Here is a 14,330-nt window from a genome sequence, read left to right as displayed (position 1 = left end):
TCGGGGCTCTGGTGTGGGCAGATGGGAGGAACCATGGGGTAGGAGCCCCTTAAACTGGGAAGGGAGGCATTGGGGGGCTTTGAGCAAAGACTACCAGCACATCTTCCCTCACAGAGGCCCAGGTACCTCAGCGTTATGTCCCTGAGATCTCCTGCTGCCTGGTTTCCAGGGATGCCCAGGCCTGGGCAAGGAGTAGCTCAGCAGGCCCTCTGAGAGGAAATCATGGCCACATATGGGATCATGGACATCACGAGTGTGTTATACTGGGTTCTCTAGAGAAACAAAACCAGTAAAGCTTATATATATAGAGAAAGAGAAATTTATATTGGGAAAATGGCTCACACATTTATAGAAGCTGGCACGTCCAAAGTTCTTGGATCAAATGTTAAGCTGGAGGCTTTTCCTGACTCATGTGACTGCAGGGGCTGAGGAGCTCAAGGTTGGCAGGCAATATACTGTCTGTTGACTCCAACGAATGATGAATCCAAGATCTCCAGGCTGAATGGTGGATTGTTCACTCATGGACATTTGTAGGCAGCACAACAGAATCCTGATCCACAGAAGAGTGTCTCTTTTCCCAGGATGTCTATAAATATACTGGAAGCAGGCCACACCCCTAGAGAAACTCCCTTTCAATGGATTGGCTGCTCAAAACATATACATCTGATCCCATCATGGGAATAACCACATCACAACCACTTAAACCACACAGAATTGTAGTCCAGCCACGTTGACACACAGCTATCACACTGAAGCATGGGCAGGGTCTGGGAAGAGCCTGAAATGGCCAAACGGGACAGTCTGCTAGTCCTGTAGGATGGGCCAGAAGAGATTATGTTTGCACCAGGGAAAATGAGGGAGGTGACCCTAGAGGTTCTTGACCCCAGAGGTAGGGAGTGAAGTCTTACCTGCTGTGTGTTACAGTCCCACAAGGTCACTCATTCAACATGCATTTATCTAGCACCTTCTGTCTGAGCCTGGCTAGGTGCTAACGATGCACTAGGAAGAGTCATGCGGCTCCTGTTTCCCTGTGCTTATCTTCTACCAGGCGTGAGGACTGGATCCTGCTGCACCAAACAGAACTCAGCTTGAATCAGAGTTTCAAGTCAGTTCATACCTGGGGATGAACTCATGTGGGACCAGCAAGTGGACAGCTGATGGCCAGATGGTAGGCTTTGCCTTGGACTTTCTGTAGCACCCACATTACTGCTACAAGCTTCAGTGAGACCAACAGTGGTAATCATGGTAGTGGCTGCTTCCATAACACTTACCTGGCCCAGGTACTACTCTAAGACCTCATACACGTGGACTTCTTTCACTTTGACAGCAACCCTATAGGCATCCCCATTCACAGGTGTGAGAACTTCCATTTAATAGAATCAGACTGAAGGACAAAAGTTACAGAATTTGCCCCCAAATATAAGTGACCAACTAGGATTTGAGTCACACTCCTAACTACTAGGCCATTCTGGCCCTGGACACTGGTGGGTCATTGAGAGTCACCTTTGTTGTTGGCTTCTGGGGCTCCCATTCCCTTAGGGTCTTTGGAGCTCTGGGTGGAGCCTAAGTGTCCTGGCCAGTTGGAAGGGTGAACTGTCCAGAGGACAAGGTCAAGGCTGGTCACTGGGCTCTGAATACCCCTCCTCCATACACACACACACTGATTTGATCTAGTGATTTTTTTCCTCCTGAAACAGAAAAGCATCCCACCCCTATCAGCCTTCCTCATGCCCAGAAAACCTGTCCAAAGAACTGCAGCCCTCCCAATGGGCCCCAGTGCTAGGACCCCTCCTCATTGAGACTTCTGGTGTCAAGGACCTTTGTCTTCTCTCTGGGGGATCTGCAGGGTGGGTTCTTATTCTCTCCCTCACTTCCACCACGAAAGTTCCATGAGTTCAGCTCATTGCCTCACATACAGTGGGCACTCAATAAATGCTTTCGGTATGAATGATGGTTGAGCCATTCAACTGGACCAGCCCATCCTTACTCTCTGATCCCCTCCTGGCTCCAAGCCTCAGACTCTCATTCGCCCAAGAAACCCTTGCTCTGACCACTCCTCTGGCTGATGTCACCTTTTGAGGTCAACCTCCAGTGTTGTACCTCCGTCTGCAGAGGACAGATGGAAGACCCCTGCCACCATCTAGCTAGGCCCTGCCAAGGGCGAAAGTATGAAAGGAGGACCACTTTGCACATAGCAGTGATTGAAAAGCTATTGTTGATTCCGACTCATGGTGACCCCCGTGTGATGGAGTAGAACCGTCCCACAGGATTTTCTAGGTTGCCATCTTTAGGAGAGAGCATCACCAGCTCTTTCTCCTGCAGGGTCTCTGGGTGGGAGGGGACTGCCAACCTTTCGGTAAGCAGCTGAGAGCTTAACCATTACACCACCAGGGCTCAGGCTAAAACAAACTGCTGAATAAACATGTTCTATCTTCATCCCTCCTCATACCCTCAAAACAATAAAATAAAAGACCATGTCTCCAGCTATGGTTTTTGTATGACTGAAAATCACCAATCAGAGATGACAATTTAATTACCACTGCACATACCTATGTGGCTGTTGATGGACCATTGATGTTTGGAAGAGAAATAAAATATTGACACAGGTAATTCACAAATCTTTATATCTTTTCCATGACATCTATTGTTTTTGTCTTCACTTCAGCAAAATATGTTGTTATAGTGATTTTTACATAAATCAGCCCTACTGATTGTGATGATCTAAAAAGGAAAATAAGGAGCTATGGAGGTACAGTGATTAAAGCACTCAACTGCAAATCAGAAGGTTAGCAGTTTGAACCCACCACCTGCTCCACAGGAGAAAGATGAGGTTGTCTGCTTCCATAAAGATTTACATTCTTGGAAACCCTTTGGGGCAGTTCTACCCTATAAGTTAGAATCAACTCGCTAGCAGTGAGAAAAGATGAAAAAAAAGATGTAATCATACGTAAAGTGTACAAAAGTTACATATATTTTCCTTAAAAATGTTTATTAAAGTACATGTACAAAAAGTTTAGTAATAAAATTATTTTAATCTATATTTTCAAAGAATAATCTTTCTTTAAAAATATTCTGAAATTATTTATTAGAATTAAGAAGTAAAATGAAGATATTAATAAATAACATTTAAAATCAAAGTTATTTAAATAAAACCAAATTTTTTAAAATTAATATTTTGTAATTAAAAAATTTTAAATATTTTATAACATTTAATTTTATTTTAAAAACTAAATTAGGAAATCTAGGTTTATTTAAATAATTTTGATTTAAATTCTATTTATTTATTTACTTGTGTAGTAAGTTATTCATATCTACTTAATTCCCAATGCAAAGAACCAGTTTGATGATTTACACATTATACTGAGACCTACAAATACAAACATGAGTAAGATGAATTGCTTAATACTACTTATTGGTCTTTAGCCACTTGAAAAGTTATCATAAAAAACAAACAAACTCATGAATACCTCCAAACCAAGACTAGGAACAAGATGAAAAACATAAAAATTGACATATAATATTACTGGGAAATGACACTTCTTTTTTTTTTTTTTTTTTGGCTTGGTGAATGCAAATTTAATTTCCTAAAGGAAATATTTTACTGGCTTTGAATAGTATCCTTAAATTGAAATTTATGATTATTTTTGTTTATTTTAAAACTAAGAAAGAATCACAAAAATAGTGATTATTACTGATCTTAAATGATGATTGTAGAAAGGAGGAGGTGTTAAAAAAACAATCTGCTCCAGGCTAAATAGACTGTCTTTGATTCCCTTCTATTCTGAGATTAATCCTCTGTTAGTATAAAAACAAACCAACAATGACAGACCCATAGACCAATGGAATAGAATTAAGAACCCAGAATTAGATCCATCGACCTATGATCAGCTGGTCTTTGACAAAGGGCTTAAATCCATTCAATAGGGAAGAGACTTTCTGTTTAATAAATGGTGCTGGCAAAACTGGATATCCATATGCAGAAAGATGAAACAAGATCTGTACCTCACACTATACACAAAAACTAACTCCAGATTGATCAAAGATTTAAATGTGAAACGTAAAACCATCAAGTTCCTCAAGGAAAAACGAGGGGAAAATTTAGGGGCCCTAATATATAGCATAAATAGACTATCAAACATAACTCTAAATGCACAAACTGCAGGAGAGAAACTAGATGAATGGGGCCTTCTAAAAATTAAATTTTTATGTGCTTCCAAAGACTTCTCCAAAAGAGTCAAAAGAGAACCTACAGATTGGGAAAAAATGTTTGGCAATGACGTATCTGACAAGCGACTTATCTCTAGAAATTATAGAAAACTCCAACACCTCAACAACAAAAAGACAAATAATCCAATTAAAAAATGGGCAGAAGACATGAACAGACACTTCACCAAAGAGGATATTCACGTAGCCAACAAACATATGAAGAAATACTCACTATCATTAGTCATTGTTGTTGTTGTTGTTATGTGCCAGTCAAGTCAGACCTGACTCATAGTGACCCCTCCTTGAGTTGCCGAGGCAGTATCACTACAGAAGTAGATTGCCCCATCTTCCTTTCAAGGAGTAGCTGGTATGTTTGAACAGCCAGCCTTCTGCTTAGCAGTCAAGTGCCCTAGGCACTACGCTATCAGAGCTCCCCCATTAGTCATTAGAGAGATGCAAATCAAAACAACAATGAGATATTATCTTGCCCTAGCACTAGTAGCAAAGTTGAACAAGACAGAAAATAACAAATGCTGGTGAGGATGTGGAGAGATTGGGACTCTCATACACTGCTGGTGGGACTGTAAAATGGTGAAACCACTGTAGAAAGTTGCATGATGATTCCTTAAACAGTTGGAATTAAAAATACCATTTGACCCTGCCATTCCATTACTAGGTATCTATCCTAAAGAAGGGAGAGCTAGGAAGAACAGATATATGTACACCCATGTTCATTGCAGCACTATTTACAATAGCCAAAAGATGGAAGCAACCTAGATGCCAATCAATAGAAGAATGGATAACTAAACTATGGTACATACACACACAGTGGAATACTATGCAACCCTAAAGAATAACATAGAATCTGCAAAATGCTGCATCCATGGATGAACTTGGAGGACATTCCAAAAACCAAACTCACTGCCATCAAGTCAGTCCAGTCAATCACAGAAGGACAAATTAGACCATTATAGCAAAAAGTCAAGGAGAGGTTTATATATGGAAGGAAATTTTCTTTGTTGGTTACCAGGGGTGGGAGGGGAGGGAAGGAAACACTGTTAGATAGGTAGAGACAAGTATTGATTTGGGTGAAGAGAAGGGCAATGTACCAAATGTGAGTGATCAACATGGTGGCCTTGAGGAAGAAGACAAAAGTGCATGGGAGGTACAGACAACAAAGATGAATACTTTTGCACACACACTACTGTGTTGTCAGTGAAGTCACACATGGATATATGGGTGGATAGATGGGCAGACAGGCTGAACTATTAGGTATGTCTATGCAGGGGTGAGTGTGCCCATGACCATCTATAGGGTTAATAGACAATGTTTCTACAAGTGTATTGTTATGTTCTGTAAGAATTCCCAGGTGTATAGAAGAGCTGACAAGCGACAAGGTTGTCGTCACTTCTTGGCCACAGCCAGCAATCCAGAGAGAGTGAGTAGTTGGACCTGTGGGCTTGGGACCATAGTCTCAGGGGACGTCAAGCTCAATTGGCATAACATAATACACAAAAACATTGTTCCACATCCTATTCTGGTGAGTAGCGACTGGGATCTTAAAAGCTTGCAAGCAGCCATCTAGATGCAACGATGGGTCTCTCATTGTCCAGAGCAAAGAAGAATGAAGAAAACCAAAGATGCATGGGAATAATTAATCCAAGCGACTGGTACACCATCTGATCCTCAGCCTATATGACTGTGAGACCAGAAGAACTAGATGGTGCCTGGTTACCACTGTCAACCACTTGGAGGGGGATCTATGTAGGAGGTCATGGATAGAGTGGAAGAACAATGTGGACAAAACTCAAAATAATTGAGGAAAAAAAAAAAAGGACCAGGTTTGCTGGTCTGCTGCCCTTCAGGTCTGGAGTTGAACCCACTTCTGTGGCTTCCACCCAAATTAAAGACAAGCATATGAGCTGAACATTTACCTGAAGTAGATACACTCCTTGGAGAGAAAAATCATGGGAGAAAGAAGGGTTGTGTATGCACAGGGAGACAGCTCAGGGGGCAGGAGTACATGGAGGGAAGGACACAGGGAAGAGGTAACTAAGGGGAGGAAGTGGGAGGGGAGCTGTTGCATTGTGGTAAATTGTAGTCAATATCATGAGACAAAGTGTATGTGAGCTGCTGTATGAAAAGTGAATTTTCTCTGTAAACTTTTCCCCAAAACACAACAACAACAATAACAAAAACCCCAACCAACCCAAGACCTTGATGCAAAGTGTCAACGCTAGTTGTGCTGACTAGTGCTGTGTGGTAGTTGTGAACTTCCAGAACTGATGAGTCTTGATGTTACTTTGTGATATCAAATGTTTAAAAAGGGCAGGGCAATTCAAATGAAATACGTAAGTGTCTTTTTAAAAAGCAAAATGAAAACAAGACTCAAATTTTCAACTCCCGGCATTAATGTTTTTCATAAAGTTTTCCAGTAATAGACAGTGATTCACTGCTATTCATAAGGTTTTCACTGGCCAGTTCTTTGAGAAGTAGATGGGCCCTTCCTTCTTTCGAGTCTGTCTTAGTCTGGAAGCTCCACTGAACCCTGTCCACCGTGGATGACCCTGCTGGCATTTGAGATACTGGTGGCATAGCCTCCAGCCTCACAGCAACATGCAAGCCAACACAGTACAACAAACTGACAGACGAGTGGTGGCATTAATGCTGCTGGATCATGAAACTTCATTTTGCAAGAACTTACTGCATTTTAGAAACTTGTGAGGAGGGACTTGCCACACTTCTCAAGTTATCTTTTCCGTTCTTTTGCTCAAATTCTCCCCTTAACTGCTAGGCAGTGTCTGTCTTCAACATCAGCAGTCCACAGACCTTCATGAATTCAGTCTTTTCCCCTTTAGCGAAGGCACTTGCTGTACAGTTTACCCTAGTCCCCACCACTCTCTATTGCTTCTCCAACGTCAAGGTCAGTTGGCATCTATGACCGAGGTTTTGCTGGTGGGAAGGTTTAAATGGCCAACTTTTTGGCTAGTAGTTTAGTGTTTAACTGAAAAGCCCACGGAACAGTCCTACACTGAAACACTTGGGATCTCCACGAGTTGGGGGTGACTTGACAGCAGCTAACAACAACAACAGCAGCTCAAAGTGTGGTGTCACTGACCAGCAGCATCAGCATCACTGCGGGGAGGGCTTGTGAGAAATGCAGGATCCCAGGCCCTTTCCTAGACCTTCTGAACGAGAATTTGCTTTTTATCAAGACCTGTATAGAAGAAAGTTTGAGATCCACTGATTTAGCAAAATGAACACAAGCTTTAGGGTATGACACACCTGAACCCAAGAGAGGCCAGTTACTAGGTGAGTGGCCTTGGGCATGTTTCTTAATCTCTCTGAGCCTCAGCTATAAAAAGGGGAAAAAATATTAGGTTGCACTATATGAAGCTGTCCTATTTTTTTTTCCCTGTAGGTAAAATATGGCCCAATAGAAGTAATTTCATATGGTTCAACCTAATACCTATCTTGTAAGACTATTTTAAAATAAGATATGCAAAGCCCCTGGCACAGAAACTGGTACACAGAAGGTGTTCCCTCACTGGTAGGTATTCAGCTCTGCTCCCCCTACTGCCTCAGCCCTAGAGGTTCCCATGACAACCAAGCCAAAGAACCAGGGCAGATGTAATTGCTCATTAAACTTGATTCAGTAACAACTAGGGTACTCACCTTCATCACTGCTTCAGAATTCCTAGTTCATTCCCAGAAGAAGGTACTGAATCCCCGACAATTCGATGATGTCACCAGAGCCACATGGAGACTTGGCTACAACTCAGGAAAACTGTCTCCCAATCAGTGTCTCCTACTCCATTCTCTCACAGCCATCCACTCGTCTGATGGACCCTTAGCCCAGTGGGTTTACAATCCTCCCCAGAAAGAGCATGCTTCCTGTTGCTGTGTAGAAAGTCATCACCAGGAAGGGTCTATTGAACTCAGGGTCTGCAGGTAGTGGGGGGGCTAAGGTCTGAGTGAGGCTTGGGAGTGAGCCAGATGCCAGGGGCAGCAGCAGCCTCCATGCCCTGCTCCGCCGCAGTCATCACTGCCCTGTGAGTGACCTGCAAGGAACACTCTGAAGTCATCAATCTGCCCCACTGGGCCAGCCAGCAGAACATTGATTTTTATATGGTTTGTTTCCTATCCCCTTACTTAACCCCATAGGTACCCATCCATTCATCTATCTATGCAGTCACCCCTCCTCCCATCCATCTTCAAATAGATGACTCATCTATCCAGCTATTCCCTCTCTCACTTAACTATTGACTATTTTTAAGGAGCTCTGGTGGTGTAGTGCCTAAGGCATTTGACTGCTACCCAGAAGGTTGGTGGTTCAAACCCACCAGCCACTCCATGGAAGGAAGATGGGACAATCTACTTCCAAAAAGATTTACCCCCTTGGAAATCCAATGGGGTCACTATAGGTCAGAATTGACTTGATGGCAGTGGGTTTGGGTTTTTTGTATTGATTATTTTTATAGGAAAAAATGCTTCTTGTGGGACAATTACTGAACAGTGAACATAGATTTAAAGCAGCCAAAGGATGAAAGTCTCCAAAATATATTTGCCAATAATATCAATGGGGATAGTTCAATACAGTACAATTGGAGGTCAAACTAAATGTCATTGCTGAGAAAGTTATAAACCTGAGTGAAGATACAGAAAGTCGTGTTGTTATCCATCCACTCTTAAGTCTATCTATCTACCTATCTCTCTTTTGTCTACATTCATCCATAAATACAACTACCATTATCCATCCACTCACCCTGTCAATCATCCATCCATCCATCCACCCACTACTCACATATTCATACACCCATCTGTACACCGATTCACTTACCCATCCATCCATCCGTCTGTCCATCCATCCAACCATATGTCCATCCAGGCATCCAGGCATCCAGGCATCCATCCATCCATCATCCATCCACCCATCCAACCGTCTGTCCATCCATGCATCCATGCATCCATCCTTCCACTCTCCATGAAACCACCCAGCCATCCATCTTCCTATTCATGATTCCATCTATTCACAACTCACCTACCACATTCATCCATCCACCACCTACCCATCTACTTAAGTTCTTTTGTTTTGTTTTGTTTAATGGCTGGTGCTTAAAAATAGTTAAGAATCACCTCAGTATCTACTTACTCACCCAACCATCATTTTCCACCCACCCATCCATCCATCCATCCAAGAACACTTTTGCCTAATGACATTTGTTTATTATTTCATTCATTTCACTTTGCTAATTCATTCTCATTCATTTCATCACTCACCCATTCATGGATTTATACAGTGGTGAGAATATATGTAGGGCAGTAGGAGGCTTAGCCTGGAGGGAGGTTAGCACTAGATCACGGAGGCCTTTACATTATGTTCCCTTGGTAGGACTTCTTAGAGACTTCCTTAGCTACTGTTCCTAGAGCCAGTCCTACTGTCCCCCTTATCCTGTTGTGTTTTTCTTTGGGGTACTTATTGTCACCTAACATATGCCATATCTATTTGTCATTGCCTGTCCCCTCCCATCCTGCTCAATAGATTATAATGCATTCCATTCACTGGCTGTCTCTGCACTTAATCTATGCCTGGGAGATGGTAAGCCCTCACTCTTTCTTCCCCTCACTTTTACCATCAGTGGCATCTCTGGACAACCATCATACCTGAAGTCAAGGACTCTAGTTCTACCCCCACCAGGATGATGTGACCTTGGGCAAGTTGCATCCCCACTCAGGTGGGGTCTAAAGTCCCCAGTTACCAGCTGAGGAAACAGAGGCTCAGTGAGACCCAGGTCTGCATGACCTCAAAGCCCACATTCCTTTCCTCACCCCCGCTGTCCCTTCTGGGATGTGTGTGAAGTGGAGACAACAGAGATGTCCCCCAGTGCTGTTCAAAATGAAGAATGTGGTTGGATCTTTGATGTCAAAGGATTTGAGCGAGGTACAAATCCTACCTTATGCTAGCTGGCAATGGTGACCTGGGGAAACGTCTTAACTTCTCCAAGTCTCAGTTTTCTTATCTATTAAATGGGGACAACAACACTTACCTCATCACCTCACTGCCTGGGTTTAAGGATACAGCATACGGGAAAGTGCTGGCCTCTGGCTAGAGCTGTGCTCAGTGAACGTCCAGTGAGCATGAGCAGGGAGACTGGACACCTCCGTTGCCTGTGAGGCCTGAGCTAGCTTCTTCTCCCCCTTAGCTTCTCCACCTGCCATTTCTACTCTGTGACTCTCCTGCCCCAGAGGGCACAACTCTGGGCATTTCCCTCCGTTCTCTGTACCTATGGGTGGGTCCTACCTGTCTTCACCGCACTCTGCCCTCCACAGATCTTACTAGAACTTTCTAGGGCATTAATATGATTAGGTACTTTTCCATGCCTTAGCAACTTCCCGTTTGCTCTCAGGAAAGAGTCCCAGGTCATTGGAGCAGCTGACAGGATCTTCCGAGATGGACAGGGCCAGCTTCACCCAGTTGGCAGTCTTGCAGTTCCTGAGGCTCCTGCCCCCTCCCCCCTGCACACACAGCAGGCCCAAAGTTCCTCTCAGCCTCTCCTTTCCATGACTTGTCCTTCTGGCCCCAGATGAGGAACGGCCTACCCCAGGACGCATCCTCAGCACTTCCAAAACCTGCTTGATCCTGCTTCTCTGTGGGGCCCTGACTGTGGCATGCGCTGTATTTCTATCATTCCACACTTTCCTTCCTTGTCACCCTGAGGGCAGAAATGCTGACTTATTCTCGTGGGCTCCCTAGGATCTTGTAAATGCTTGCTGATGGGGGAGAAATGCAGAGAAGCAGGTAGCAATTGCAAGCTTACAGGAAACAGGGGCTCCCCATCATTAAAGAGGTGCTGGACATCTCCCGGTGGTTGCCAAAGGCATTGAGAGCCCTCGACCTCCATCCCCAGCTGAACTTACAGATGTTCAGCGGCAGCTGCTGGGGACACTGCCCACACTTGACTCGTGAAACAGTGCTTCCATTTGGTAGGTGCCGGCAATGGAAAATTTGGGGGAATGGAAATCGAGTTCCCTGCGGACAGACAGAAATGAATTTGCTGTTGGTAACTTGTGAGGCCGGGATCCCGAAAGGGCCTGTGCCCTGTCGCCTGGTCACGCCTCAGGCCTAAGCCTCTGGCTCTCACCAGCCCTTGCTCAGCCTTCCCAGGCGTTTCCATCTGCTCAATCTCTGCCCACTGCATCCCGACCAGCCAGTTCTCCAAGGGGCAGCCAGAAGGCACACCATCCCATTTAAAGTCTGTCAGGTTCCCTTCTGCCCTCTGGGTCCAGCCCTTACCCACCAAGGCCCTGGAAGCTTCAACCCCTGTCTGCCTTTTCTGTCTTCCCCTGAGTACCTCCCTTCCTGGCTTCCCAATTCCTCCCACTTTGTTCCTGAAACAGCTCAGCTCCCTGTGTTCTCCTCAACAGGCGGAGGTGCTGTTGCTCCTCTGGGCTTCTGCACTGCAAGCAGACCCCTGGCCCCAGAATGTCCTCTTTGCCACTCATCTTCTTTTCTTTACTCGTGGCGCAGCTGAACTATGACACGTGCTAGGAAGAGTCACCTGAACCCCAGAGAAGGCATGCTGTGCCCTCTTTGGATTCCTGGGTGCATTGTTCTGTCATCTGCTTTCATGAAATGGGAGCCGCAGGTCCTCCCCATGCCCTTCATATGCTGCTGTAACTATAAGCTTCCTCTATAGCTGCAACTGTGTCCTGGAGAGGGGTTGGGACTGGCCCAAGGTGTCACCACGCATGCAGCAGAGCTGGGACCAGAATCAACCTCCAGACTCCCAGGCCACCCTGACATCTCAGGGAGGCAAGGACAGTGTCTGGGAGAATGACAGTCCTAGGAGGGTGACAGTTCCTTGGGAGATGGCAGTGCTCTGGGGGTGCTAGTCCCCTGGGTGGCACAGTATCCTAGGGGTTGAGACTGTAGGATGGTTGAGGGAAGAGGTGGGATCATCCTTGGAAACCATCACTCCACTGGGCCTTGTGTCTGGAGCAGACAGTCCCACTTGATGAAGGCTTTAGGCTGTAGGGTGTCTTCCAGCTGTAGCCCCACTTGGGGAAGATGAAAGAGGTGGTGGCATTGGTTGCGTGGTCAATCTGCAGCACCAAGCATGGCAGCTTGAGGTCGTGGAAGAAACGATGGTGGGCCTTCTGTCTTATCAAAGGGACCCACATGGCCCTGTGCTCATCCACAGAGAATCTCTTTGGGCCAGAGGCACACAGGTCAAAGGGCTGAGCCCACGAGGCTGAGACAGGAATCCATTGGAGAGATGGTTGCTCTTTAAGAAATAAAAGGTATCGTTGCAATCCAAATGTCTCTAAAGGCAGATGTGGATTTGAAGGCTGGTCTCCGGTAGGCTTTCAGACTCAGGGCAGTTTCCTTACCTTGTGCCTCAGTTTTCTCATCTGTCCGGTGGACATCATAATGTCTACCTTGTTGAGTAGTGATAAGAATTAAACAAATATGAAACATGCACAAGGCTGGCTGGCTAACAGGGACTCCTTACTTAGAATACATGTGTGTGTGTGTGTGTGTGTGTAAACACATATGTAACATACCACAAATATTCACAGGCATGTATTGAAGTAATGCTTTGCTGCCTCAGGAAATCATTTTCCTCCCTTTTGAAAAGTCTGTTTTCCCATTTTGCTGTAAAATGGGCACGCTGATCTCAACCTTCCCTGCTTCCTCCAGGTGAGAGGGTCATCTGAAGCCTGGGTGAATGCACCTGGAGACCCCAAAGCACTGGTCAGTGTGAGGCCTTATTCCATGCTCCGAGCCTGAACGGGAGTCACAGAGTGCCAAAGCCACTCACAGCCACTGTGTGAGTCACTGAGTCAGTAATGTTGAGAAAGCATTGATGGTGGTCGGGACACACAGCCTTGCTGGCTCTTTGGGGAAACTACATATCTCCGTGTCTCAGACTCGCCTTGCTCTGACCCATGCCCCAGGCCTGCCAGAGGAAGGAAAGCCAGTGGCTTACAGCTTCTCAGAGTGAAGGGCAAGGACCACCTGCAGCAGAATCACTGTGGGGGGAGGAAGCAGAGCTTCTTCAAGTGCAGAGTCTTGAGTTCCATACCTACCTGCCCACTGAATCGAAATTGCTTGGTAAAACAAGACAAAACAAACAATCTCTTGGGATAGCATGAAATACCTCCACGTTTAACATGTTTCCCTGAGAGTTCTTACACACACTGATGTTTGAAAAGTCCTCTCCAAAGATACACTTAACAAGTTGCTTTAAAATGGGAGAAGTGATGAGTTCCCCATCCCTGAAGGTAATCAAGCAGAAGCATCAAAGATTTAGTGTACAGACACTTACTAAGTGTCTCCTATATTTGAGTCGGCAGGAGGGACTCACCAGACACTGATATGTAGGGGGTGGGGGTCATGGAGACCTGGATTTTGCAGGAGATTCCAATTGCACACCTGCCCCCGCCTCACCTCTGAGGAGTATGCGATTCCCCAGAATTGCTGCAGTTTCATCCCTGAGGTCCTTCATCGAGGCCTGGAGCTTCCCCTCCAACCCCACATTGCTTCTTTATATTCCTCTCAATGTATTTCTGGGCCTCCTGGGGGTCCTGGATGTCTCTGGAGCCCAGGCCTCTGAACCAGCACTAGCCCATGGTCAGGGGCAACCGAGGACCCCATGAGTGAAGCCTATGCCTCCTGGACCTCGGTCTTGGGCACCATGGTGAGGTTGGGCCCCAGGCCCTCGAGGAGTTCGGGCCTGCTGGCAATCAGGACCTTGAAGGAAACTGTGGCCAAAGCCAAGTAGATGCTGGGAGAAGAGAATGTTCCCACTGGAGGCTCCAAAGCTGGCGCCTGGTGGAGGCAGAAGGCCAAGTCGATGGTGCTCCTAGAAATCTTGTGGCAGTGCAGGGCAGGCCTGGGGGGCTGTCGTGGGGGTTGGGGGTTGTCGAGAGCAGAATCTTCTGGGTCCACGAGGGCTACTCAGTGAGCTGCAGCCATGGGCACAGTCCCCAGTGGCTGCCACCGAGAACCCTCCATCCTCTGGGGTTCTTGGTCTGAAAGCAGTGGTGGGTGGAGGACAACAACGACATCAGTAATAATAATAATAATGACAGCCATAGAATGTCTGCTCTTTGCCAGGCAC

The 14,330-nt window shown here is 45.6% G+C and overlaps 1 protein-coding gene across 1 annotated transcript in view; it reads right to left on the bottom strand.

Annotated features, from left to right (window-relative positions):
• Positions 1-13,873: 13,873 nt before the first annotated feature.
• Positions 13,874-14,330, bottom strand: part of SERPINA3 (serpin family A member 3) — a 42,103-nt gene continuing 41,646 nt past the window's right edge. The window contains exon 5 of the mRNA XM_007944550.2: positions 13,874-13,994. Coding sequence (XP_007942741.2) covers positions 13,874-13,994 — 121 coding nt within the window. The remainder of the gene's footprint in view (positions 13,995-14,330) is intronic.

This window comes from Orycteropus afer, unplaced genomic scaffold (assembly GCF_000298275.1).
Source record: "Orycteropus afer afer isolate SDZICR_OR568_19922 unplaced genomic scaffold, OryAfe1.0 scaffold00127, whole genome shotgun sequence".
NCBI lineage: Eukaryota > Metazoa > Chordata > Mammalia > Tubulidentata > Orycteropodidae > Orycteropus > Orycteropus afer.
This window is presented reverse-complemented; position numbering and strand designations above follow the sequence as displayed.